The following is a 27,867-nucleotide window of genomic DNA, read 5'->3' on the forward strand; positions in this document are numbered from 1 at the left end:
TGCTTCTTGTTTTGTTCGGAACCGTACGCCCAAAGCTTGGTCCACATAGTAGGTCTCAGCATCTGTTCAACGAACGACTTTATAGCTCCACCGTTCCGAGGAACCGAAGGCATCTAAAGCTGCTTCCCCATAAAATAGCCATTTTGGAATTCCCCGCGGCCAGGCTGGGCTTCCGCTGCGGTAACTGCTTTCCCAATGCCTGCTTTCTTAGGATCTAGACCTTTCTTTTCCTTGACGATAAACGCTTTCACGTCATCACGACGTCTTCTGTGCCGCAGTGACGTCATTACTGCCTCTCACGGCGTCACAAATCCATCCGCAGCAACTTTGCTTCCCCAAGAAGCCCCCGACCTTCCCGCGGTCAACCCCACTCCGCGACTCGCCCCACGCCCAGCCTGCTGCGTTACGTCCGCCGGCCCGCGCGGCGATGACGTCATGCCCCAGAGCTGGCGTCACGTGCCCCCCCACCGGGGGCGGGCCTTGAGGGCGGTGCTTCCGGTTGGCGGAGCCTGGCGGCCGGGGCGGCTGCGGCGGCGGCGGCTGCGGTGGAGACGCGGGGATGGCGGGCGCCGGGAGCGAAGCCCGGTTTGCCGGGCTGTCGCTGATGCAGCTGAACGAGCTGCTGGAGGACGAGGGGCAGCTGGCGGAGATGGTGCAGAAGATGGAGGAGGTGAGCCGGGCGGGGGCGCGCGGCGGCGGCGGCGGCGGCGGCGGCGGGGCCTCGAGGAGGGGCGTGCGGGCCGGGGCCGGCGGCGGGCTGGAGGTGGCCCGAGGTGGGGCGGCCGCCGTGCCTCGAGTTGGGCTGAGGGCTCAGCCGAGGGGACGGAGCTGGGGCTCCCTGAGACGGGGCTCGGGGGCTGAGCGCGTTCGAAGCGAGGCTTTGAGGCTCCGGGGCCGGGAATGAAGCCGGGAACGGGTACTTGGGGACCCAGGGGGCCGTGGCTGAGTCTGGGGGGACGAGACTGGCTTGGAGGAGGACAAGGAGTGACCGGAAGGAGGGGGCCGAGGGCTAGGTCTGGACAGAGGATGGGGGCTTGAGAGGAGGATTGAGAGGCACAGGCGTACCGAGGCGGTCATGGGGTCTGCGAGTAGCTTTTCAGGGGCCAAGGGGACTCGCTGGATAGGAGTCTTAGGATTGCCCTTTCCAGGACGGGCTTGTGGGCCCGAGGCTCTGAAGCCGCGTGGGGCCGATAGTTCTGAGCTGGATTTAGGATTGAGCAGGGTCTCGGGTTGGGAGGCACGAGGCCGCAGGTTCGAGGGGTCTGTGTGTCTGAACGTTCCAGAGAGAGTTGGAGGGGCCCCATGGAGCCGTTTGGATGTGGCTCTGGCAGAGCCATCCTAGGGGGTTTTTCTCCTTGGTTTTGTGGGTGGGAGCAGGAATCCTTTTCTCCATAAAGTTGCCCCCTTCTGTGAAAGAAGGGAACGTGGGAATCTAGTGTGGTGGCTTTGCCCCACAATGTCCTACCCTGTTGGGGCCAGAGGAAGTTCCTGGAGCTGTTTTTTTTTGAGAAGATAAAAGGGGTTAGGGACCTGACAGCACCCCCCAACCCTAGTCAAGGTCCTGCCCAGCCTCTGGAAGGCATATGGCCACCCTGTTTCTGGTTATCTTACTGCATCTCTTGTGGCATGATTTGCTCTCCTGGGTAACCGACTTCACGCTTGGATTTGCACTGTTTACGTCTCTCCTTTTCCCAGGCTTTTTGGACTCTTTCCCTGAATGTCCCATCCTACAGGTCTGCGTCTCCTCCAGGCAGGTGGACCCAAGCTGATCCCAGCTCTCCCTAGCCCATTTACCACTCCTACTTCTTTGTCTCCAAGTCTGAGCCTTCCCACGCCTACAGGGCTGAGCCTCTCACCCTGAAGCCAGAGTGGGGGCTTTTGGCTTTCTTTCCGAAGAGGGATTGTTCAGCACTGAGCCAGCTTCCTTAAAAGGGGGCTTGTATGGAGGTTGCACATTCAAAATCACTGGAAAACCCTCAACAGATTATTGTCCTGAGCTACAGAGAGGCCACTGTAGTAAGATGGTATCAGTCTCTCCATTAATACACCCCTTGTATTCACGAGCTTTGTAACTTGGCACATAGAACGTTGCTCCGAGATGCAGTTTCCCTCATTTATGGTCTCCGTGTGGCACTTGCCATTTTAGAGAATAATAAGTGACAAAATCTATCTTTCTTGACTGAAGGAGTTTCACGTCTCTAAAGAAATAAAATCTTTGCTTCGTTTCTCTGCTTTTCAGTTGCAGGGAGACCTTTTGTTGTATGTCAGCAGGCATCATTCTAGTTTAATAATAAAATGACAGGTATATTTTTCTAGTGTGTAATACCAGGTTATTTTGCTCTGTGACTATTCTGTTTCACTAAGAACAGAATACTATATTTATATTGGTGTAGTTATATTGATTATATTCTACCTTAATAGAGATAAGCCGCCTTTTAGTGGAGTGGAAAGAGTCGAGTAATTCTCCCGATTCCAAGGCTGTTAGGGAGAGCATCACTTGTTTCCTCTGCCCAAGATATGGAAGATTATTACATAAAGGGAAATGCAGTTAACCTAGCAGAACTTTTTTGATTGCCTTTTTTAGTAAAGGTGACCTTCCTGGGGATCCCTGGGTGGCTCAGTGGTTTAGCGCCTGCCTTTGGCCCAGGGCGCAATCCTGGACTCCCGGGATCAAGTCCCATGTGGGACTCCCGGCATGGAGCCTGCTTCTCCCTCTGCCTGTGTCTCTGCCTCTCTCTCTCTCTCTGTCTATCATGAATAAATAAATAAAATATTAAAAAAAAATGACCTTCCTACCAGAATATCCTATATAAAGACTGAGGACTGACCCACTGCATTTGATTTGACCACGTAATTCAAGTTAACTTAGTCAACAGCAGTTTGTTCTTCAGGGTGTAGCACTTTTAAAACAAGGAAACGATCAAGAAAACCAAAATACTTTAGCCAAGCAGCTCACCTAGCTACAGTCACTTAGCAAATCCTGTTCCCCTTTTCACATGTGGCATGTTTCTGTAGGAACAAGAATAACATGAATAACTAAAATTTTGGCCATGGTACTTTGAGCTCTTAACATTATGCGTTGATTTATTTCGGGGTGGTTATGAGACACAGGAAAAAAAATACTCTGTGAACTTTCCTCTATTGAAAAAAGGGAACTTAGAGACTTTGGAATCATCTACTCCAGGTTGGACTTGGCTATTTCCCATGCCAGTTAATCCACTTCTCTGAGCATCTGTTGGAGAAGGCTAATATAATATTTCATGGATTATGTGAGATAGTGCATGTTAGCACTGCATGTAGTTAGTGCTCAATAAAGAGTAAATGCAGTTTTTTTTTTTAAAGATTTTATTTATTCATGAGATACACAGATAAAGGGGGGGAGGGGCAGAGACATGGGCAGAGAGAGAAGCAGGCTCCACACAGGGAGCCCAATGTGGGACTCGACCCCAGGACCATGCCCTGGGCCAAAGGCAGGCGCCAAACCGCTGAGCCACCCAGGGATCCCCAGTAATTGCAGTTATTAATAATCATCTGGTTCGTTCTTTTTTAGAAGGGTTATTGACAGCCACTAATAGCACATCGTCCCAACAAGTTAATGGGGTCTTATTTCAAGAATGTTAGGTAAATTTTTATTTGCCATTAGCTTAAGAAACATTTTACTTTTCTATGGTCAAAATGATTATGTATCTTGGAAGGTTTAAGATGATACCATAAATGAAACAGGCCTTTTCGGGCATTGAATCTCTTAAACTGAACCAAAGGCTTTTTTTTTTTTTTTTCTTTCCCCTTTAATTGGCAGAAGGAAGTGTTTTAAATTGTAGAGTAAGACTTCTTTAAGCCTGAGGGGATATTTTGTGGCGACTGGAAAGCGTGGCTAGGTTTTGAAGGATTCACTGTTAGGTTTGAATATAGCTGTGCACTATACTTCACTTACATTGTTTTAATTGCGGTGTGTGAGCCTTAGCGCAGCTCAAGACATTAAAATTGTGTAGGGGCTATAGATGGTCCCATTTTCAGTGCCTATGTGTTTATTTTTTCCTGTTCCTCCTGTCCATTATGCAGTTCCCTAAATGTACCATCCCTAGTGATCTTTGCTCTTTCCTTTCCTGTGGGCTGATGTTTGATATGCACACATTTTATTTTTATTTAAAGTTATTTTTACATGGCAATGGAATGTGCCCTTCTCTCTGTCCACATTAACCCCATTGGATTTATGGGACACTCCCTTAAAAGGAACTGTCGCTTAGGGGATAAGGCAGCTAAACCCCACCTCTTGGGTCATGTCTCCCAGTGTGCTTTCTGAGGGGATGTGGTTTGGTTAGTGTTAACTAATAATTCCACCTAACTGAGGATTCAGATTCAGGGTCCGTGTTTCTTTGGCAAATGAAATCGCCCACATGCAAAAACGCTGAGGGTCTGAAAAAACAGATTGTTTTGTGCAGAGTCTGGTCTGGAAGAAGCTGTTTCCCTAAGGCGTGTTCTGGTGTGATTTGTGTGGGGCTGCAAAGCTACTGCATGAATCATAATGGCTCATTGAAATGTACTGACCTTGCTTTAAACCCAGGGACTGTTTCCTCAACACAGCGCTGAGCGCTGGTGGGACTGGTTTTTGGAAGTTAAGATTTAAACTCTTGGAGTGTCTGCTACTGGAGTTTGTTTCTGTTCACGTTGTGCAGTCATTGTGTATACAAAGGCTTCAACTTTTATGTTTGAATCTTCTCTTCTATGGACTTATTATAATAACTCGAGTAAAAAATTACTGTGACAGAATATTTTCTGAAATTAATTTTTTTTAAAGGAGGCGTTAAGGTTTGTGGAGGGGCGCCTGCTTGGCTCAGTTGGTTAATCATCTGCCTTCTGCTCAGATCAATGATCTCGGGGTCCTGGGATCAAGCCGGAGTCAGGTTCCCTGCTCCGAGGGAAGTCTGCTTCCCCTCTGAACCGCCCCCCCCCCCCACCGCCTTGTGTGTGTGCGCACACTCTCTCTCAAATAAAATCTTAAAAAAAAAAAAAAAAGGTTTTGTGGAAAGGGGTGCCTGGCTGGCTCAGTTGGTAGAGCATGCAACTCTTGATCTCCGGGTCGTGAGTTCAAACCACATGTTGGGTGTAAAGCTTAAAAAAAACCAAAGATTTTGTGGAAAGGGCATAGCTGAGAGTTGTGTGACCTTATTTCAGCTAAACTGTCTGTGTTTTGGTTCCTCCACTGTAAAGTGAGGGTAGTAACCATGCAGGTTTTATGAGGCCCAATGTAATAGCAGGTGAAGGCAGTACTTGGCACAGAGGGGGCTTCCCCCTTTCTTGCGAGATTTTCAGAATTGTTTGGCTGGCTCTGGTGAAACCTGGTCACTTATGTAATTGCTCTCTACTTTTGCATAGATTAGAAGTGCAGTGGGTGTGGTATAGCATAGAACTGACTTTTGATACTGCCATGCGACCTTTGGCAAGTATTGTCTTTCCAAGTGGAGCTTCCTCATTGAAAATGAAGGGGATGACAACAGTAACCTACTTCATTGGGTTGGTTGGGTAGATTAAATGAGGTAAGTGTATAAGATGCTTAGTATAGCACCTAGTGCAGTGAGCACTCAGGGAATTTTTTTTTTTTTTTTTTTCAGGGAATTGTTATTAGCTGTTACTGCAAAAATGAAAAGGCTTCATATCCTTGCTGCCATTTCAAGAAGATTCCACTTTGGTTCAATAGCTGTGGAGCACTCACTACATGTGAGGCATTTTAAGGATGGAAACCTGATGGGATGCCAGGATGGCTCAGTGGTTGAGCGTCTGCCTTTTTGGCTCAGGGCATGATCCTGGAGTCCCGGGATCGAGTCCCACATTGGGCTCCCTGCTTGGAGCCTGTGTCTCTGCTTCTCTCTGTGTGTGTCTGTCATGAATAAATAAATAAAATCTTTAAAAAAAAAAGGATGGAAACATGAATAGGGCATAATCCCCATGTTGTAATTTGGGGAAGAAGCCAAATATGCAGGCACTTAACAGTGCAAGGGAGAATAAGAGGTAGGGAGCTTTAGTTTGGGAAGATGAACGTTGAGGATGGAGGATGGTGGCTACCCAACAGTGGGGATATACTTAAAAGTGGTCTTTGAAAGTGGTTAAAATGATATATTTTATGGTATATTTTACCAGAGTTTTTTAAAAAGAGAGACTAAGAAGAAGGGCCACAAATGAATTGTAAATGACCTTGAAGGTCAAATGAAGAGGGGCACTCTGTCTAGAGTAGTTAGATTCCTAGTGCAAGAGATGGACTTGACAGGTGGGTAAGGTTTAAGAAAATGATCAAATATGATAATACTCCTGAGAGGGTATGGGATAATGTAAGGAACATCTGTGCACCTGCTGCCCAGCTTTGGAAGTAAACACGGTCAATCCAGTGAAAAGCCCTCTTTGTGCTCCATCCTGAGACTGACACCCCACTCCACCCCCAGCCACTGTCTTGAATCAGATATTTATTTCTCTAAGTAGGGTTTTGAGAGAGAAACATGGGGAATCAGGAAGAAGTGACAGCAAGAGCACAGGCCCAGAGCAGGAAAGCAAGCACAGGACAGACTTTGGTGAGTTACCATCTATCTACTTTAATCAGATCAGATCTGCCTGGGAGTAGGGAAATGATGGGGACGGAGGCCAGTGAGGGCAGAGTACCAGTGTGTGAGTGGAAGGCAGTTCATTTGGTTGCAGTGAGTTTCCATGACTGTTTGGAGCAGAAGGAGCAATATGATCAGAAGTACACTTTAGGAAGGTTAACGTGGCAGCAGAGTATGGGCTGCATGGGTGCAGGAAGGTTCAGGAAAGGCCAAGGTGGAAGTGGAAGTTCAGGTAAGAAGAAAACCAGTGTTGGAGGAAACCAGTGTTGAGGGGATTCCAACCTCACCAGCTTTGCCTGCCATGTGCTCCCTACCTCCTCAGTCACAGACACACAGTCCCTTAGCTTCTTTGTATATGTCTTGTGTGGCACTTGGCATACATTTTGTAAGTCACATTTATTTCCCTGTATCTCTGGCTAGTCTGGGGGCTCCATTTTGTCATGTTCATCTTTGTGTCCCTGGCATGTGGGTGTTGCTGAGTGAGTGGAGCCAACTGGATGCAAGTGGAAATGAGTGAGAGTGGCAGGAGGGGAGAGTGGGCTCCCTGAGACCCTGCCAGCCTGAGAGTGAGGGGACAGGGAGGATAGTTACATGGCACCTCCGGCAGCAGTTGGAAATACGGTTCTGAGGCTCAGAGGAACAGTCAGCTGAGATACAGATTTGGGGGTCATCTTCCTTCAGGAAGAATATAAAAGTTTGAAAGGCTACCAGAAGTAATTAGTGGGCTGGGAGAAACACAGCGAGAAACGAGCCTGGTGTTTTACAGACCAGCTGACATCCTGTCATAGTGCTTGTACTGCCTCAGACCAGTGGAAAGAGGAACCTAGAAGTAGACTGAACTGTTTGAGCCTCATCTGTCAAGCAGAATTTTTTAATTTTTAATTTATTTATGATAGTCACAGAGAGAGAGAGAGAGAGAGAGAGAGGCAGAGACACAGGCAGATGGAGAAGCAGGCTCCATGCACCGGGAGCCCGACGTGGGATTCGATCCCGGGTCTCCAGGACTGCGCTCTGGGCCAAAGGCAGGCGCCAAACCGCTGCGCCACCCAGGGATCCCCGTCAAGCAGAATTGATGTGCTCTTGAGCTAAGCCAATTTTGTTGTTTGTAGATGACCCTGACTCATGATGGTTCAATTTCACAACTGTTTGACTTGACAATGATGTGAAAGTGATATACCTTCAGTAGGAAGCATAGTTGGAATTTCTTTTTTTCGTACTTGGAATTTTTAATTTTTTGTCCCGGGCTCGTGATCTGTGGTCCCATCCTCTCCCGTGATGCTGGGCAGCGGCCACAGTGCCCCGTCAGCCATGTGATCACCAGGGTCACAGATTGTACCTGCACCCACACGGCCGTTCTGTTTGTCACTGGCCGTGCATCCTCAGTAAATTACATGAGATAGTCAACACTTCATTATAAAATAGGCTTTGTGTTGGGGCAGCTCTTGTTCTCAGGGTCGTGAGTTGAAGCCCCATGTTGGGCATAGAGCATATTTACAATTAAATAAAATCTGTGGTAGATGATTTTGCCTAACTGGAGGCTCGTGTCTGTGCTCTGAGCCTAAGGTGGGCCAGGCTAAGCTGTGGTGTTCACTAGATTAGGTGTATTAAGTGCATTTTTGACTTAACGGTATTTTTTATGATGGATTTATTGGGATGAAACCCCATTGTAAGTTAAGGAAGATCTATGTTTGGCTTTTATCACACTATTTGTAGCAGAATGTTGCTGTGGCGAATATGCCAAGTATGCATTGCAGGGTTTTCTGCAGTGACCTGTGTGTCAGCCACTGTTCACGGATGTAATCACTGACTCTCAGAACATGCTGAGGCAAGAGTTGGTTTATTTCCTCCCTCTGTTCTGTGAGTTTTTCAGATTCTATCATTATTAGGGAAAACTGTCTTACCTAGTGGGAAAAAGGCAAAGGAAAGTTCTTTGTAAAATTTTTCATAGAGAAGAATGAAAGTAGAGGTAGATGTAGCTTTGTTGTCATAGGTTATGTTGCAGTATGTCAAGAGAAAACTTTTAAGCATTTCTCTTGGAATTATGAGGAATATTCATTATTCTGCCAAAGAATTGATGTGAAAAGCAGTTATTTGCATAGCTAGTTACATTACAACAGTGTCATAGTTGATGTTTCTTTCGAGTCAGATCTTTCATTATCACCAAAGGTGGTGCCACCATGAGTGGCACCTCAAGGTTCTATTCCTATCCATTGCCCAGTGCCTAGGTTGGCAGAAGGACAGAGTAAGTGCTAATTAATGCTTGCCATCAGACAGCAGCTTTCCTTAGTGTGAACACAGCTGAGGCCGAGCAAGTTTATTCATTACTCAACCTTTATGAAGCACCCTGGAGATGAGAAGCCACTAAGCCACTTCATTTTCCTCTTTTAGGATTGAGCAGGTGTACAAAAGTCAGTTTTCACAAACATCGGATGTATGAAACAGTAGTGATGGGGACACTGGGGGGGGGGGCGGGGAGGGGAACACCCAGCAGGCTTTTACAGGGGTGGGGGAGATCTGCAGAGAATGTTTCCTGAAGGAGATGACTCATGAGCTGTGATTCAAAGGAAAAGTTGACCAGGTAATGAGGGAGAAGGGCTTCTAGGCATGGGGGTGGATAGCAGGAACAGACACAGAGGAAGAGCCTAAAGGCGTGTTCACAACAGTAATATTCCAGCCTTGCTGGAGGGACTGGGACAGGGCGAGGCAGAGGAAGAGGCCAGAGAAGCAGGAGAGACCAGATGGCTTGATCCTCTAGGGCAGAGGGAGCCACAGGAGTACTGCGGTCACATTTGGGACTTAAATGAATGGTTCAGATAACCCAGGGGGGTGGGAGGGTTGATTTGAGGGGATAAGACCAGAAAGCACGGAGATGAGTTAGAAGGCTGAAAGATGGTTGATAACAAAGGCCTTTGGAGGCAGCCAAAATCACTGACTTAAGGACTCACGACAGGTCCTTGGAGTCTTGTTTTGTACCCAATTCAAATAGGAACACACTTGGTCATATGATTTGTCTGTCAGTGGCAGATGTTTGAAGGGTATCGGGAAAAACTAACAGAGCCTGTAACACCATCCGGAAATAAATGAAAAGAGGAGGCAAAAGTTATAAAAAGCCTCAGAAAAAATGTACGGTCAGTTTTTAAGCATAGTGGTTAAAGATGGGATTTGGGTCGCTAGGAAACCCTGGGCACCGTTACCCTTCCTGTCAGTTCCCTCATCTTTACAATGAGAGCATTGGGCAGCCCGGGTGGCTCAGCGGTTTTGCACCGCCTTCAGCCCAGGGTGTGATCCTGGAGACGCGGAATCGAGTCCCACGTCGGGCTCCCTGCATGGAGCCTGCTTCTCCCTCTGCCTGTGTCTCTGCCTTTCTCTCCCTCTCTCTCTCATGAATAAAATAAATACAATCTTAAAAAAAAAAAGTAAATGAGCGCATTATAACAGCAGCCTTACTAGTCGAGTTGTTACTGGAACGTGATGATGTTTGTAAGGTGATGAGCTTGGTGCCGTGGCAGTATGAAGTGCCCAGTAGATAGAAGCCGTGACAGTTTTAATAAGGTGCTGGGGCTGTTTGGTTCAGGATAGTATTTCCTTTAGCTGTGCTTGGGGTCCTAATTCTGTGGATGTCAGTGGTGGTTATATTAAAAGGAGTTCCATGGTAAAGAAATTCGGGAAATCAGTGCTAAAAAGGTTTTTGTTTTGCTTTGCTTTGTTTGGTTCTTAACTATTAGGGTGTGTGATGCAGCTTCAGAGGGACAGACATTGCAGCATTTCCCAAACTTACTTGATCATGGAGCTCTTGGGACTGCTTCCCTGGAGCATGCTTTGGCAACTGCTTATTTAGGGGATAAATGTGCCATCTGCTTCCACTCCCCGTGGGTACTTCTGTTTCACACATGGTACTGTAGTTACTTGATGTTCAGTGGTGCCAGCTCTGTGTCCTCAATGGCTGGCCTGCTTTCATATACTCTGTTAAAGAACACAGGGAGTATATGGTATTTCATTTTATTTGTTTTGAGTAGTATTTCAAATTTCTGATTCTAACTGATCAAATCTTTAAAAATATTTGTTTTTATTATAGAAATAAAAAAATTTAAAAATACAGAACATTTTGAAGAAGAAACACAGTCCAAAAAAAAAAAAAAGAAAGAAAGAAACACATAGTCACATGTAATACCACCACCCAGAGAGAAATACTGTTGTTGTGGTTTTTTTTTTTTTTTTCCTGTTTTTTCCCCCCACTCAAGATCATTTTGTATAGTTTTTTGCTGTGTGTGTGTGCTCATGCACTCATGTGTTTTAACTTAAACCCTGGGCATTTTCTCTTTTTTTTTCTTTTTTTCTTTTTTTCTCTGTTAAGTACCCAGTGTGGGGCTAAAGATTTTTAAAAATGTATTTATTCATGAGACAGAGAGAGAGAGTCACAGACATGGGGGGGGGGGGCGCGGAGGGGGGGGGAGACAGGGTGGAGAGAGAGAGAGTCAGTCAGAGGCAGAGGGAGAAGCAGGCTCCAGGCAGTCAGGCAGTGAGCCTGACATGGGATAGGATCACGCTCTGGGCCGAAGGCGGCGCCAAACCACTGAGCCACTGGGGCTGCCCTACTTGTTTGTTTTTTTAAGATTTTTATTAAAAAAAAACACAAAAAAGGATTTTTATTTATTTATTTGAGAGAGAGAGTGATCCCAGGACCCTGGCATCATGACCTGAGCTGAAGTCAAGACGCTTAACCTACCGAGCCACCAATGTGCCCCTATGACAGTGTTTTTAATAGCTGCCTGATCCTTTATCATGTGAATATATCCTAATTTATGTGACCATTTCCTTATTATTGGATATTTAGATGCTTTTTTTCGCTATCTTATATTGCAATTAATATCTTTGACCATAAATCTGTTAAAATACCAATTTTTAAAAAATGATTGAGTCTTAAGTATCTAGGTAGGTGTTTTTAGTTAGAACATCAAATTCCCTACATCAGGTAAAATTGCAGGTATTTTTTGTTATGAAATTTAAGTATAATAATTTTGAGGTAACTGATTCTTCTTTGACTAATCTCTTTATCTTGTACTAAAGAAAACAATCCCACTATTAGAATAGCATTTTCTCATACTGAATAAAAGATGATAATTTTAGTCATGTGAGAGTAAGTTTTATCCACTAAACTTAATTCTTGAGTCAGGTGTTTGGAAAGTTTGTGTCATATATTTTAAACCTAAAAGCAAAATTGTCAAAAGCTGTAATCTTAATACAGGTAACCCAAGATTCATCTGGGCATTTTATTATTTGCACCTGTGTAAAGACTAGCCCAGAAGATTCTCATACATGCATTTCTTGTAAATTGAGGTTAAAAGGAAATAGAGAAGAGGAAAAAACCCCTTCAGGTCTTACTAAACAAATTAATACTTTGGTGGTTTGTCCTGGCTAGAAACTGCTAATAAGAAAAGCAGAATTTAGAGATTCTGTCTTCCATAGGCTCTTTCTTTTGGGGAAGGAAGGAGTATTCTGGATTTAAATTTATGGTAGAAGTTATTAATTGACCTCCTTCCACTTAACTAGAGTGTTACAGTATATATCATATATAGTGATTGATCGATGCCCCCCATGATCATGATCAGGTATCTGGATGTTTCTGCTCCCACTCTGCAGTTGGATACTTATTGAGAGTTGAGGACCTGTTTGTTCTGGTTTTCTTACACTAATTAACTTATTTCATTAAATACTGTGGCAACTGATGAGCCATGGATGAAAAGACAAGGTGAGAAAACTGAGCTGAGTGCTTTGGAAAGAGTTAATAAATAGAGGGCTGTGCACTAGAAACAAACTTGCTAGCAAATTAGGTGTGGACCAGGCTGCAAGAAAATGGAAGAATTTCAGGATTCTGCACTCATCTTGCTTGTCCAGTCTTTAAACCCTCCACATCCACAGATATGGTCTGAATGATGAATAACTTCTGGAACTCAAGCTAATGGACCCTTTCTCTAGGAAAAGACCTTTGCCTTACATGAAGAAATGGACAGATGTATATTTTTAAAATTTTGTGTGTTTATTGATTTATGGCTTTAACCAAACTGCTCAGCTAACCAGCAGCTAATTGGTTCTGATAACATGGAGTGAAGGCCTCACAATGGCTTCCCTGGCTCACCTGCCAAGATTGATTCGGTAGGACCAAGGGTGACAAGCCCCTTGCCCTTAGGAGACTAGGGGCAAAGGCAGTTAATATTTTCATCAGTTTGGATGTTCTTGTCCTGCCTTCTGTTCTTCCCTCCCTCTGCCCAGAATACTCAGGAATTAAAAGGTTGTGATACTAGGAAAGGAACATTTTGTAGCATGTGACAAGTTATCAGAACTGGTCACACCTATTATTATATTTCTTTATTATTGACATCATTACCTACATAAGTCCAGGAAGTAGGGAGATCATCCCCCCACCCCTGTGAATGTTAGGAAGTAAATCTTTGAGGGAAACAAAAGCACCCTGGTATGTTGAACCTGCCAGAACTAGAAAGCTATCTTTTTTTCTTTTTTTTTTTCTAGAAAGCTATCTAATTGTGTTTCCCTGAGACCATTTAATTCTTCTCTGGGACTAGTCCATTTATTTTCAAACCTAGCTTTTTGCATTTCTATGGTTAGTTGCACTGAGTAACATTAATTTTAAGATGGAAGTCAGTTTCGTTTGGAAGGGATCATTCTAGTCTACGTCCCATTGCCTATTAGTTTTTCTTCCTTTCCTTTTCCTTTTCCTTCTTCTTAAAGATTTTATTCATTTATTCATGAAAGACACTCAGAGAGAGGCAGAGGGAGAAGCAGGCTCCTCGCAGGGAGCCCAATGCCGGACTGGATCCCCAGACCCCAGAATCATGCCCTGAGCTAAAGGCAGACACTCAACCACTGAGCCACCCAGGTGTCCCTGCCTATTAGTTTCTGAGGATAGTAAGTTTAATCTCAACAAGGATTTTGACATCTTCAATAAAAAATAACAGTCTTTATTAATCTGATATGCTGTCTCTGTTGAGTGGATTGTTTTGGTGGAATGTTAGATAAGCAGCTGGTAAATTTTCTCTCCTGAGTAGGCTGTAGCCTTGGAGATAGTTTCACACAACCCACGAGGTGGTTGTATTTTAGGACAGTTTCATAATGTTCTACAGTTCTTTCACTGTAGTTTTGAGTTTTCAGATCTTTAATTTTGTTAACATGTTAACCAGTCCAACTCTGCAACCGTTAAGTTTTTTGTTTTTTTTTTTTTAAAGATTTTATTTATTCATGAGAGAGACACACACACACACAGAGGCAGAGACACAGGCAGAGGGAGAAGCAGGCTCCAAGCAGGGAGCTCGATGTGGGATTTGATCCCGGGACTCCAGAATCACACCCTGGGCCGAAGGCAGGCGCTTAACCGCTGAGCCACCTAGGGATCCCCTGCAACCGTTAAGTTATTTCATTTTTGTATTGAATGAAGCCACGTTTGCAGCACACCTCGGGGATATTGTGGACTTGGATTACAGGCTCCACTGAAAGCCTGAGTTTACTTGGAAGACTGGAGAGAGAGGAGTTTGTCACTGGCAAGGTCTTCACTGAATGGAAGATGAATTTGGGCTTTTTAATAACCTAACCTTTAACAGTAAAGCCTACACTCAAATTGCATATGACCTTGGTGATATTTACCCTGAGATTAATCTGTGAGCTAGATCAAGTGTAGTACAATAAAAGGAGAGATTAACCTGACTGAATGTATGCCAACCTTTTGGTCACCTGATCCATAAGCTTGCTGTATTTAGAGTCTTAATGCAACCTAATGTTTTCTAGTGGTAGGAAAGTACAAAAGCTAAGATTTATTTTATTCCTCATCTTTGCATTATGGATAGTTCTCAATTTAATTTTATTTGGAGAGGAAAAATATAAAAATTAAAACGAATTTTCCACCAAAAGGAGCGAGTATTTCTTTCTTTTTTTTTTAAGATTTTATTTATTTATTCATAGAGACAGACAGAGAGAGAGAGAGGCAGAGAGAGAAGCAGGCTCCATGCAGAGAGCCCGATGCGGGACTTGATCCAGGGTCTCCAGGATCATGCCCTTGGCTGCAGGCGGCGCTAAACTGCTGTGCCACCGGGGCTGCCCAGGAGCAAGTATTTCTTCAAGAAGGGCTGGTCCAGATCGGGGCAGCAAATGTACTACACGTGGCTCTGGGACACCTTGCTCTCCTAGAGAACAGGGAAGCTGTCCAGCCCTGGGGATGTCAGCTTGAAGTGTCTCCAACTGGCCGTGGGTAGTTTGAGCATCAGGAAGATGACTAACTGCAATTAATTGAAAACCAAAAAAAAAAAAAAAAAAAAAAAAATAGAAAGCCAAATCCATTACTTAATAATGATGCCACCCCCGCCAAAGCTTATTATTCATTATCAGAGGTTACTTGATTTTAACTCAGTCTTCTAAAAGTTGGTCTGAGGTGCCAGCACTGGGTGGGTAGTGTTGTAGGAACAGTTATCCTGTTTTTCCTATGTAAAGGATTTCAGATGGTCAACCAAATGAGGCAGAAGCTCATTACAGGAGGAATTGAAGCCAACACATGCAGAAGTTGAAATTAGAGGTATTGTTAATTTTAGTAAGTGTGACCATGGCATTATAGTTGTAAAGCTCTTCCCCATTAAAGATACATACTAAAGTTGAAGGCGAAATGATAGGATGCCTGAAATTTGCTTTAAAATACTTGAGGAGGGACTCCTGGGTGGCTCAGCAGTTGAACCTTTGGCTCAGGTCGTGATCCCAAAGTCCCAAGATCAAGTCCTGCATCGGGCTCCCCACATAGAGCCTGCTTCTCCCACTGCCTGTGTCTGTGCTCCTCCCTCTGTGTCTCTCATGAATAAATAAATAAAATCTTAAAAAAAAATACTTGAAAAAACTTGGGGAGTAACTCAATGAAGCAGAATGGGCAAATGTCACTAATTGTCAAACTCTGGACAAGGTCCATAAACTCGTTATACTTCTCTCCCTACTTTTCTCTTTGTGTTTGAAAATATCCTCAATAGGGATCCCTGGGTGGCGCAGTGGTTTGGCGCCTGCCTTTGGCCCAGGGCCTGATCCTGGAGACTCGGGCTCCTGGTGCATGGAGCCTGCTTCTCCCTCTGCCTGTGTCTCTCTCTCTCTCTCTCTCTCTCTGTGTGTGTGACTATCATAAATTAAAAAAAAAAAAGTATATATATATATATATATATATATATCCTCAATAAAAATGTAAGTAAAAGATATAAATGGAAATTTAGATGAGTCCTGGAACCTGAAAATAGAGAAATGAGAGTAGATCGGTTCTACGCAGTGGATGGCAGATGCTGTGGCGTCATGCAGGGCATAATCCGCATGGCAGATGTATGGTTTGGAAATGCATTTTGGAGACAGAATATCCTGACACTTAACCTCACGGCTCTGCAGTTACTTACTGGCATTTGAGACTCTGCTGATCTCTTAAACCTCCCTGAGATTGTATTTCTTTCTGGGTAAAATGGGGGCAAAATCTGTCTCCCCTTCACCGAGAGGATTAAGTGCATGAAGAGAAAGTGACACAATGCCAGGCATGCAGTAAGTGCTCAATAAATTTTAGCAAATACTGTTGAAACATGTAGGGTGCTGACAGAAGTGAAGTTTTCACATCACCAGTAACTTAAGTCTTTAAGTTCATATCTATTTGGATTTTTGTTGTTGTTGATCTTTTTCTCTCTTGAGCCATTTATTTGAAGAGCAAATGCAGTCTGTGTTCAGGACTGCAATGTGAAGGGCCTGAGGCCCCCTGGAGTTGGGCAGCATGATGCTCACAGGGCCTGCCTACATTCAGGGTTGTGAGGACATTCTTTTGGTTATTGTCTCCCCAGAATTTAGCAACAAAAGTGCTTTATTAGTATTTCATGAATGAATGAATGAATGAATGAACCAACCAACCAACCAACCAACCAACCAAATGCTGTGTTGGAGCATCTGCTGGCTGTTAGGAACTAAACTCGAGGTACTGAAGTTTGTGAGTGTTTTTTTTTTTTTTTTAAAGATTTTATTTATTTATTCACGAGAAACAGAGAGAGAGAGAGGCAGAGACACAGGCCAAGGGAGAAGCAGGCTCCATGCAGGGAGCCTGATGCAGGACTCGATCCCAGGTCTCCAGGATCAGGCCCCAGGCTGGAGGCGGTGCTAAACCGCTGAGCCACCTGGGCTGCCCTTGTGAGTGTTTTTTAAAACAGATGTGTAGATTGTAGTGGCTTCAAGGCTGTCTGATCGTACCATTCTGACCTGCCTTCCCAGTGGAGAAGGCTGAATGTCAGCCGCGGGGGAAGGTGTTATGTGAAGCCCCCCTCATGTATAATGTGTCTCCGTGTGTGTTCTGTGTCATCTGTCTCTGCGGTGATAGAGAGTCTTGCTTCAGAGCAATCACTGTCGTAATCTTAAGATTCTCTTCTCACATTCACTTCCAGAGCACTGTACACTGTAGAAGTGTCTGGTTTGGAAAATCTCCACTACAAGCTCAAACCTCTGACCCTGCACTGGCTGGCAGAGTACAGGCAGTCTCCCATCCCTGTGCCTCTCGTTTGTGACCATTGCATGTGTCAACCAGAGGGGAGTTTATTTTTTTAATTTTTAAAAATTTTATTTATTTATTCATGAGAGACCCAGAGCAGAGAGAGAGGCAGAGACATAGACAGAGGGAGAAATAGGCTCCTTGCAAGGAGCCCAATGTGGGACTCGATCCCCGGACTGGGATCACGCCCTGGGCCTGAGGCAGACCCTTAGCTGAGCCACCCAAGCATCCCCAGAGGGTAGTTTATATCTACCATACTTCCTGGCCCAAATTAAGAAATCCTGGCATGCATTTGAGGTAGCATGTGCATGCTATGAGAACTTCGTGTATTAATGTAAGCATCGTAAGAGATAAGGGGTCTTCACATTTCTGCCTGGACAAGCATGTAAAAAATACTTTGTTTTCTTCTCCGTGTTTGTGGTCAACGGTCCTTTATATTTTTTATTAAAACATAGTTGACCAGTAGTGTCCTATTAGTTTCAGGTGGACTGCGTAGTGATTTGACAATTGTGTAGATGATTTAGTGGCTACCATGATAAGTGTAGTCCATCTGTCACCTTCCCACGTTGTTACAATATTATTGACATATATGACATATATGTTCGCTGTGCTGTACTCTTCATCTCCATGACTTACTTTATAACTGGAAGTTTGTACCTCCTAATCCCCTTCACCCGTGTCACCCTTTTTTGAAGCGACTTGTTTTTCTAGAGCCTCTGCTCTCTGGTTCTAATACTAACAGGTTGTATTAAATTAAAAAATAATACTCTTTCTGTAAACTTATACATGCTTGTAGTGGATCAAGCACTACAAGTGTACAAGAAGAAAGAAGATATATTATTCAGAGGTAAGCAGAAAGAACTGTAGAAATGGGGTCCCGCTCTATGTGCTATAGTCCTGCGTCTCATTTTTTTTTTTTTATTATGAGCAGAAAAAGAAACTGAAGTGGAGTGCGTATTTAAAAATGTTTCCTTACCACAGCAAGGCTATTTCCTAAAAGGATTTCTTTCTTTTTTTTCTTTCTAAAGATTTATTTATTTATTTATTTATTCCTGAGAGACACAGAGAGAGAGGCCGAGGCATAGGCAGGGTGAGAAGCAGGATCCCTGCAGGGAGCCCAGTGCAGGACTTGATCCTAGGACCCTGGGATCATGACCTCAGGCAAAGGCAGATGCTCAGCTACTGAACCACCCAGGTGTCCCTTGAAAGGATTTCTCTGTGGCTGAGCAAAAGGATCATGAGAACCATCAAGTTGGCAACAGGGTTTTCAATTTCATGTATCTGTTGGCCCTTGACTGGCTTCTAAACCATGGTGGCCCCTGCAGGCATTTTCAGAGTCATGGCATGGATTCAGTCATAGACACCAAGGCGGGAGTTGGTCTTAAGGGAGGTGGAGAGCCGGGCACGTGTCACCCAGAGTGGCTTCCACTTGGACCTTGCCCAGTGCGCCATCCCCACGCAGAGGGCCCCAAGGCCTGTTCTGGCCAGCTCTCCTTTGCTTTGCAAATCATAGAACAAGACTGACTCTTTCCTCCCCATTTCTAATTGGAGCAATGGAAAGGAATATTATGGAGGAAAGAGTCTTTTTCTGCACTTAATGCAGCATCCCAGGTAAGTTCTGAGGCTCATGGGAGTGTTGGGATTGCTTTATCAGAAGCCTGAGGAGCTGCTCCCCAGCTCTGTACACTGTCCTGGCCGTGGTCCCCCAGAGAGTGCTGCGGGTGTGCTCTGGGTGACCACTTAGAATTTAGCAATATTCACTTACGGAAAAACATCTGAATACCCAAAGGATATAAAAAATTGCAGACTGCTTTTGATGGAGGTCTGTTGTAGTTGTATTTGGCTCTTTTGCTGGCTGGTGGCTTAAGCCAGCCTTTATGCATCCTGTGCAAACAGACCACCCTTCTAGCCTGTGATGCTTTGTGCTGCTCTCTTCTAGGAGTTTCTGTGACCTGATTTAGACCCTACAAGAATAAGATTTCTTTTGTAGATGTGTTTTACGCTGAGACTGGAGTGGTGGTGCCTGGGCCCCCTCCTGGAGAATCTGGCTGACCCAGGGTTGGTCCGAGTAGTGGGTACAAACCAGCACCCCTTCCCCTTCAGGTGATTCTAAGATCTGGCCGCAGTGGAGCCGCACAGCTGAAGGACAGGCCGTCCTCTAGCAGTACACTGCAATTATGCACTTCAGGATGCCAGCACCTTTCGAGGGGTCCCTATGGAGATCTTGCTTTTGGAATTAGTCTTAGATCCAATGTGAGACCCGCTTCCCCCCCTCTGCAACCAGGAGTCTTGGTCTCAAAGGACTTTTTTCAAGGGAGCCTGTCTATGTAAGAGATTTGGGGCATTTATTGCTTGACGTACACAGCTATCCCCCTCCCCCTACACACATTATGTGATCCATCTTATTTGCTGGACCTGGCCTCAAGTGACTGGCTTTTGGCAGGTGGGGAAGGATCTCTGGTTCAGTCAGCAGATCCTTACCAAGTGGCTGACAGGCACTAGGTACTTGGCACACCAAGATCCTACCTGTGTTTGTATTCCGGTTGGGGGGGACCATGAGCAGGGAAGACACAGATGCTGGGGCTCCACCGCAGGAAGGAACCTGTGCTCCAGAGGCAGGGGAGGGAAGGACTAGGGGTGCTTTCAGACATTCCCCGGTGGGCAGGTGGGGACCAGGTCACTTGATGTCCCAGCGATCACGATATGCTAAGGTCTGTTCCATTTATGACGACTGAGCTTATGTGCCCATAGGAGTGCTTCTCTTCCTCTTAGTGCTCTGGGCCTAACTCAGGGCCTGGCAAATAATAGTTGCCCAGTAAATGTTTATTGAACAAAGACTTAAGCTTGAACCAGAAGGCTGGGGTGCAGGGAGGTGGGGCCTGACTGGCCTTGAGCACCTTCCCCTTCTCAGCCTGCAGATGAGACTGGTGGGGGGTGGAGGGTATAAAGAAACTCATCAGCAGTTTGTTGACTTATAATTAAACTTTAAATGTTGAAGTTGTAGATTCGCAGTGGCTGTAAGAAATAACAGAGATCTTGTGTGTCCCTCACCCACTCCCCACCCCATGGGAACCCCTTGGGAACCCTCCCAGCCAGGATAGTGACCCAGGTCAGAATAGGGGAGAGCGGGGCACCCCGTCCCGATGTCCCTTCCCCCCCCAACCACTCACTTGTCTCCGTTTCCGGGGCTCTGTCATTTCAGTAGTGTTGTATACCCTGAATCCTCGAGTGTGACCCTTTGGCCTGGCTTTTTTCACTCTGCATAATTCCCTGGAGTCTCACTCAAGTTGCCATGGGTGTCAGACTTTGTTCTTTTTTTAAGACTGAGAGGTGTTGCCTGGCGTGGATGCGGTGCACTTGGTCCAGCTGTCCGCCACTGAGCTGCGTGGCTTCAGGTTTTTGGCTGTTACAAATAAAGCCACATTGAACATTCATGGACAGGGTTTTGCATTTCCCCAGGGTGAATGCCCAGTGTTGTGCCCAAGATTGCGAATCCGAGAAACCACCAAGGAGCCGACACCGATGCAAGCGCACGAGGGTTTATTTGCAAGCTCGAGCTTGGGTCCAAGTGTACCCGACACAGCGGGGCAGGGACTTGGACCCCGAAGTGGGTTACAGCTGGGTTTTTATGGGCTGGTCTAGGGGATTTTCAGAAGGGATGGAGGAATTTCTCAAGTTCTGTTTACATTTTGATATGGGGCTTTCTAGGGCATTGAGCTCTGTTCTTATTCTAATAGGGGCTTCCTGCCCTTGGCTTGGGCTCTGTTCTTATTCTAACATGGGACTTTCTACCATGGGTGTGGGCTCTGTTGTCTTTCTGATATGGGATTACCTGCCGAGGACATTGAGGACATTCTGCAGTTTTTCCCATAAAGTTCAGCTCTTATTCACAAGGGCCTAAGATGGCTGTACTTGCGCTAACGCTAAACTTGAGGAGGAATGGCCTTGATTTTTCTCTGCCTCTACACCCAGGAGGACATTTCTGGATCGCATGGTAGTTGCATGTTTATTTTTATATTTTTTAAAGATTTTATTTATTTCTTCATGATAGACCCAGAGAAGCAGAGACACAGGGAGAGGGAGAAGCAGGCTCCCTGCATGGTGCCTGATGTGGGACTTGATCCTGATCCGGATCCTGGGATCACACCCTGAGCCAAAGGCAGATGCTCAACCACTGAGCCACCCAGGCGTCCCTGCATGTTTAGTTTTAAAAGAAATTGCTGAGCTGTGTTCCCAAGTGGCCAAAGGTTTATGTTTGTTTGTTAAGCCATTTGAAAGAACAAACAATGGAAGGAAAGACTCTTGTGCAGGAGCTCAGGATACAATGCACAGGGCGGGGGAGCTGCTGTGGTGGGGGAAAAGAGGGGTGAGGGGGGCCCTTCTGGAACTCTGCACTGCCAGGAACCCTGCTTGAATGAGGGCCCTAGATTCTCCCTGCCGGCTAAAAGCAGCAAGAGAGAGTATTTCTGCTGCACTAATTTTGTAGTGTTGAGCTAGAGGCTCATTCTTCTATCTTAATTTAAATCCTTAATTTAAATTCCATTTTAAGGAGAGTTGAATCTTTGGGGTCCTGGGCTGAGCTCCTAGATGCCAAAGACACAGACCATGTGTCTGCTGTAGGGAGCCCCCAGCCTGGGTGCCAGGGCTGCTGCTTTGTTCTCTGACTTCACGAAGGCATGCATGTGAGTGGTGCACGTATGCAGTGGGTGCATGTACATGGGTGCAGTGGGTGTGTGCATGGAGTGGATGCAAGCTGTGCTGGGAGCTGGGCTGGCGTCCTGGGTGGGTGTGGCCAGAGCAGAGGCAGTGCAGTGGGAAATCTGCACCCAGACTCTCAAGAGGAAGGAAGTCATGGCAAAAATAGCCTAGGTGGGGTGGCAGCAAATATCAAGGGAAAGACTAACAGGACAGGACTGTGCGCTGTGGAAACTTCAGGTCCAGACAATGAGGTTGCTGTGGGCAGGCCGTGATAGTGGAGGACTGTCACTAGCCAGTAGGGATGGTGTCTCATGTATTTGGGTTTTGGGATTTTCTTTAAACATAGCTTTGCTGAGTTTCATTAGGAATTCCTTACCTTGTCTTCAGACCTTCCATTTCCCCCCTCACCCTTGTGGTCTGGGCCCCAGGGCTTCTCTCCCAAACAACCCCTGGGGGGCAGATAAGCCCCTGGGCCCCAGTTTGGGTCTGGAGCTTGGAGGAGTCCCTCCTTCCCCCTCAGCCACAGAGGAGCAGGAGGTGGGCGTGAGAGAGCGAGCAAGGTCACTGTAAACGGAATTCATTCCCAGGGGGTGTCAGGCTTTTGTGTTTGATCTCTAAGCCTTATGATTGAGCCAGAATTGACACCCTGCCAACTGGTCCTCTGCTGTTAAAAGTGATTCTTTAACTTCCTGTGGAGCAGCAGAAACTGGTTTTGAACAAATCTAGCCCTAAATCTTTACAGCTGTTGATTCCTGCCAGCACAATGGCAGCAGTAGGGGATACCCAGCCACAGCGCAGCTATCGAAGCAGAGACTTGACAGGTCACAAGACAAAGCCTGTCTGCAGATTGTTGGAAAGGAAGTGGCTTTGCTTTTTAAGAACAGGGAGCTGTGTCCAACCTAGAAACCCAGAGGGGCTGGAGTCTGGCTGAGAGTGGCCCGCAGGTGGTCCCAGCTTGGGACCAGCCCAAACAGAAGCAGATGTGGCCAGCAGATGTGGCGATGGGGCGGCTCCCAGGGCAGGGCACAGGGACCTGGGGGGTGGGGGGGATGGTCTGCAATCTAACACTTGTTGGTTCTCATCATCCTTGCTCCTTGCAGACGCAGAACGTTCAGCTTAACAAGGAAATGACGCTCGCCAGCAACCGGAGCCTGGCAGAAGGAAACCTTCTGTACCAGCCCCAACTGGATGCCCTGAAAGCACGTTTGACCCAAAAATACCAGGAACTCCAGGTTCTCTTCGAAGCCTATCAGATAAAGAAGACCAAGTTAGGTAACTTTTTCTGGGTGATCCTTCAATAATAGAGTTGAGGAAAGGCACATTTTCAAGCTGTTAGGCTATCAGGAAAGAAGCTTTGTGATGGAAAAATTGCAGATTGAGACACGAAGTAATGCCACAAAGAAAAATTTTACATACAGGATCATTTTAGCTATTTAGCAAAGAAACTTGGCCACTTTTTAAACAAAATTTCCTCTTCTCTAAACAGCCTAGGAAAAGGTAATTTTCTGAATCATGATATTTAAATCTTCTCCTATGTAGTTAAGGCCTTGGGGTTAGTCCTGAGAAATATTCCTCACGGGGACATTTCATCTTAACATCACACTTTGTCATTACGAAGAGCTGGAGGAAATGAGCATGGAGTCCTGAGTGCTCTGGGTGGCTTTCAAGGGAGCTGTGGTGAAGAAAAGGTTAAAAGCTCTGTCCCTCAGTGCTGTTGGGGAGGTCTGATACCCGGTGGGGGTGGGGGGTCTCCCTCTCTGCCTCTGCATCACTGCAGTAAGAGCACTCGGCCAGGCAGCCCAGCCAGAGTTCTTCCCTTGGAGGGAGGGTGGAAATTGTAATGTAAATTGGTAAAAATCACCTTGGGAAAAGTTGTTGAGCAAAACCTACCTGAACAACACTTGTGCTCACTCTGTGATTCAGCTGGTCCACTCCGGGCGTGCTTGCGTCTGCCCACGGACAGGCCCCAGAATGTTAACAGTAGCTTTGTTTGTAACAGCTGGATTTGGAAACCATCGAAATGTCTGTGTACATAAAGATGGGTTAGTAAGTTCTGGTCTCTATACAATGGACATTGAAAAGAAACGAAGGCATCTCAGAGACACAGTATGGAGTGAAAGGAGCCAGCAAAGAGCACACCCTCTGTGATGTGCTCATGTGATGTCCTGAACCAGGCAGGACTGGGTATCGGGGGAGTCTCTGGGAGCCGGCCTAGGGAGCCTCTGCACATGTTCTGTATCCTGATACGGGGAGGGGGTTGGGGTTTATACATTTGTAAAGATTTAGGTCATTGGCTTAAGTTACATCTATTTATGTAAATTATCACTCAGAAATATGAAGGAAATCTACGTGGGCTGGTTTGTGTTGGGTGACAGCCCTCTGTAGAGCCCATGGCAACGTGGGGTGTGGGACACATAGTGCCACCCTGAGTTTGTCCTGTGTATGCCTTCCTCTCTTGGATTTTAAGGCCTTGACTTTCAGCTTCCTGGAAAGCCAGCTCTCAGGTGTGACTCTCCCATTACCTTTCCAGTTAAAGCACCCTTTCTTTGAAAGGAGGGTGACTAGGAGTCTGGGGGAGCGTGTCAGCTCTGAGGGGCTGGAGCTCTCGGTGGTTTCTGAGTGTGTGCCCAGATGCCCCCTTCTCTCATCACGCCTTTGGCTTCTTCCAGATAAGCAGTCTAGCAGCGCTTCCTTGGAGACCCTGCTGGCACTTCTTCAGGCAGAAGGGGCCAAGATTGAGGAAGACACTGAGGTAAAGACAGCCGACATGGGCGCAGTGCCCCAGAGCACAGTTACCAGGGTAGGGGCCACTTTGGGCAACCAGAAGGCCAGTTTTCCAGAGCCCGAGGGCCACACCTCCCAGGCCAGGTGGCTCTGGTGGGTCTGGTCCTCAAGCAAGGGGTGTGCACTGGACTGAGAGTCTGCACGGCCCCAAGGGAGCCAACTTAGGGTCTGCTCTGAAGCCACAGGCGGGGCAGAGCCTGTAAGAGGTGGCCTGCTGAGCACTCAAGGTTTGAGCCTCACAAAGCAGATAAGGCCATGAGTCAAGGTCTGAAGTTGCGCAGACGTAGCAAATTGAGATGGGTGGCGTGTTGCCACTGTATACCGGTGGTTGAATTCATCCCGGGCTTGGGTAGGGGCATGAGCACGGCTCTCCTGCTGACCCGGTCTCAGGGCCTGTCAGGGTGCAGCCAGTGGAAGGAAGGAAATGGACTCCAGCTGGCTTGGTGAGAGGGTGGCAAGTGGCTACAGTGGTTTCCTCTGGGCCTCAAAGCCCGGCCAGTCAGGGCTACCGAGAGACTCCCTTCCGCTCAGGCAGGCCCCCTTAAGGCCTGCTGCCTTGTCCAGCTTATGGGGTGCAGCGAGTGGTCATGACCATCTCTGTCCCTTTCTCTGCCAGGGGTTGGTGGGGGTGGGGAGCTCCTCCGAGGTCAGCCAGGGTCTGCAGTGTTGCACGTGGAGTAAGTGGGGCATGGGTGATAGAAGGAAACTGGGTGTGGCCGCTCTCTGGGTGGTGAAGGGAGCTTCCTTCCCTAAGAGCTGACCTGTCCCTGTCATCAGCTTTGTCCTGCTTCTTTCAGAACATGGCTGAGAAGTTTCTCGATGGAGAGCTTCCTCTGGATTCCTTCATCGATGTCTATCAAAGCCAGCGGAAACTGGCCCACACACGAAGAGTGAAAATCGAGAAGCTCCAGGAGCTGGTGCTGAAGGGGCAGAGACTCCCGCAGGCCTCGGCGCCAGCCCCGCTGCTGCCCAGGGTGCCCGAGCCAGCCCCTGCAGCCCCCCTGCCCTACCCTACCTCAGAGGCCAGTGGGCCCCCCTCCGTGCTACCTCGGCGCATCCCCCCACCACCGCCCCCGGTGCCTGCAGGACGTTTGGCCACGCCATTTACCACCGCCATGGCCTCAGGACCCACCCTTCCGTACCCAGGATCACAGTGCCCTCCTCTGCCCCCCCGCACGGGCCTGCCCCCCCAGCAAGGATTCTCTGCACAGTTCATGTCTCCATACCCACCCGCTCTTCCCCAGAGACCCCCGCCCCGGCTGCCTCCACACCAGCCAGGCTTCATCCTCCAGTGAGCCGCCTCCATCCTCCTGGGAGGCTGTGCTGCACCTGCTGGCCAGGGCTCTGCACGCACAGGCTGCGAGGACCAGGGCGCCGGTGCCTTGGGGCAGCACATCCATTTGATTTTAGAACTGTAGGTCAGCGGTAAGTAGACCTAGAACCCAGGTTTGGCCCCAGGGGCTTGTGTGTGCGAGGCTTCAGCCTGGCATCTCCACGGTCGCACTGGTGTATGTGTTCAGTATGATCCCTAAGTCTTGTAGTGTTGATGGACTCCTAAGTTTGGGGGAAGAGTGTGTCCTCCTCCCCCCCCCCCCCATCCCACTTAGAAGTGTGGTCCTTCCTTTGCAGCTTTGTTTAACGAGCATGCTCCATCGTTTCCACTTTGTTAGCAAAAAACAGTGTTGTGTGGCCTAGCCCACCGCTATCTCTGGTCAAGGTTGGTCAGGGGACCAGCCTGGAAGGTGCTTCCTGAATCTGTGGGCAGGGGGTGCCCGTCACCCCTCCCCCCCCGCACCTGGATGCTTCAAAGCCCCTGTGGAGTTTGCACTGGGCCCACCGCCAGGTCCAGAGGCCGGGCAAGACGCAGCCAGGGGGCAGAGATGGGTCTGAGCTGGACTTTGCACAGCAGAGGATGTCCCCAGCTCCTTCCCCCACTCTCTCTTGCCTGGACCAGCCCCTGAGCCTTTCTACAAAGAACTACTCCAATATTTTTACTACGTCTGTAATGTTCCTATTTTATATTGGCAAAGAACTTTTTGGACACAGGATCATTCAGGGAAACTTTATAAAAATGCACATAGTATTTGGAGCAGATTGAAGTACAGAAGTGAATGCAATTTCCTTTTTTACAAGCAGTGTGTGGTCACACCTGTGGGGGCCTGTGCTGTGCCTTAGTTTCCCCTGGTGCCAGTGAGGGTGCGGCCCCGGCTCTCCTGCAGGCCCCCAGGCTGGGTGGGTGGAGGGGTAGCTCTCGTGAGCAGCTTTATGTTCCCAGGGCGGGGCTTGTCTGCTTTCGTGAAGTTGCCAAGCGGAAGCAGCCTGGCGTCCCCGCCGTCCTCGTAGCCAATTCTCTCTTCCCCTGACGGGGCCTCGGGGCAGAAGTGGGACAGCAGGACTCCAGCAGCATCTCAGCTTGGAGGCGGCCAGCAGCAGGATCAGCAGAGGGTGCCAACACCGCTCTTCCTGGCCCTCTGGGGTCTCACCTGCCCAGGTGCCAGAATTCAGGCAGAGCTCCACCAGGGTCGGCCCCAGCAGGCCGGGAGCGATGCTGCCTCCCGGGCCCGGGCTCGTTTGGCTGCAGGGGGCTAGCTGCTGCCCTGCCCAGCAGGTGCGCCCGCCCCTCCCTGATCCCTCTGCTGCCTGCCCTCCTGGTGGGTGCTGCCCCAGGGCGCAGCCAGACACGTGGGGAAGGGGCTGCCAGGCTGGCTGCGTGGCTCTGCAGGGCCAGGCCAGAGCCGGGGTTGTAAAGCTGTAGGACCCTTTTTAATAAATAGAGAAACAACAATGGTCCTGTCATTTATTTACCCGGGGATGGTCATGGTGTGTTTGGTTCTAGATTCTCAGTGGTCAGAGGTTCCTGAGGGAAGCTGTGTGTCCGTTAAAAAGCCACCCAAGTTGGCCGAAGTGTCTGCCTTCACCTGGCACTAGTAGCCTAAAAGGCTGTTTACCAGGTTCTCCTGGACATGACTGAAGGGCAGAAGGGCATACGCTACCTCCCTGTGTGAGGAGGTGGCCAGGGTGGCCGGTGCCCTCTGGGCTCAGTGTCTCCCTAGCCCACCCCACGGCCTAAGTCCATGGACTGCACTGCTCCTGGAAATTCAGAAGTGGATGGGTGACATTTTGTTCTGGAGCGGGGACCCCCCCCAGGCAGTAGTCCCGGGGGGGGGTTGGGTGCTGCTTCCCTCTCGAAGCTGGGGAAGGACCTGCCAGCCCCCCCCCAGCTCCCCGCTGAGGGCAGGGGCC

General features: G+C 47.6%; 1 protein-coding gene across 3 annotated transcripts; it reads left to right on the top strand.

Moving 5' to 3' along the window:
* The first annotated feature begins 485 nt into the window (after positions 1 to 485).
* VPS37B (VPS37B subunit of ESCRT-I) lies at positions 486 to 27,409 on the top strand. 3 transcript variants are annotated; one of them, XM_072802290.1, is made up of 5 exons: positions 505 to 670; positions 5,613 to 5,718; positions 22,941 to 23,112; positions 24,510 to 24,592; positions 25,422 to 27,409. In XM_072802290.1, exons 2-5 carry the CDS (start codon positions 5,641 to 5,643, stop codon positions 25,917 to 25,919), a joined length of 831 nt encoding a protein of 276 aa, XP_072658391.1. In that variant the 5' UTR covers positions 505 to 670; positions 5,613 to 5,640; the 3' UTR covers positions 25,920 to 27,409. The 3 variants fall into 3 exon arrangements, with proteins under 3 accessions (XP_072658390.1, XP_072658391.1, XP_072658392.1); XM_072802289.1 differs by lacking the exon at positions 5,613 to 5,718 and having other exon boundaries at positions 486 to 670; XM_072802291.1 differs by lacking the exons at positions 505 to 670; positions 5,613 to 5,718 and adding an exon at positions 6,015 to 6,563.
* Positions 27,410 to 27,867: the final 458 nt, after the last annotated feature.

This window comes from Canis lupus, chromosome 27 (assembly GCF_048164855.1).
Source record: "Canis lupus baileyi chromosome 27, mCanLup2.hap1, whole genome shotgun sequence".
Classification (NCBI taxonomy): domain Eukaryota; kingdom Metazoa; phylum Chordata; class Mammalia; order Carnivora; family Canidae; genus Canis; species Canis lupus.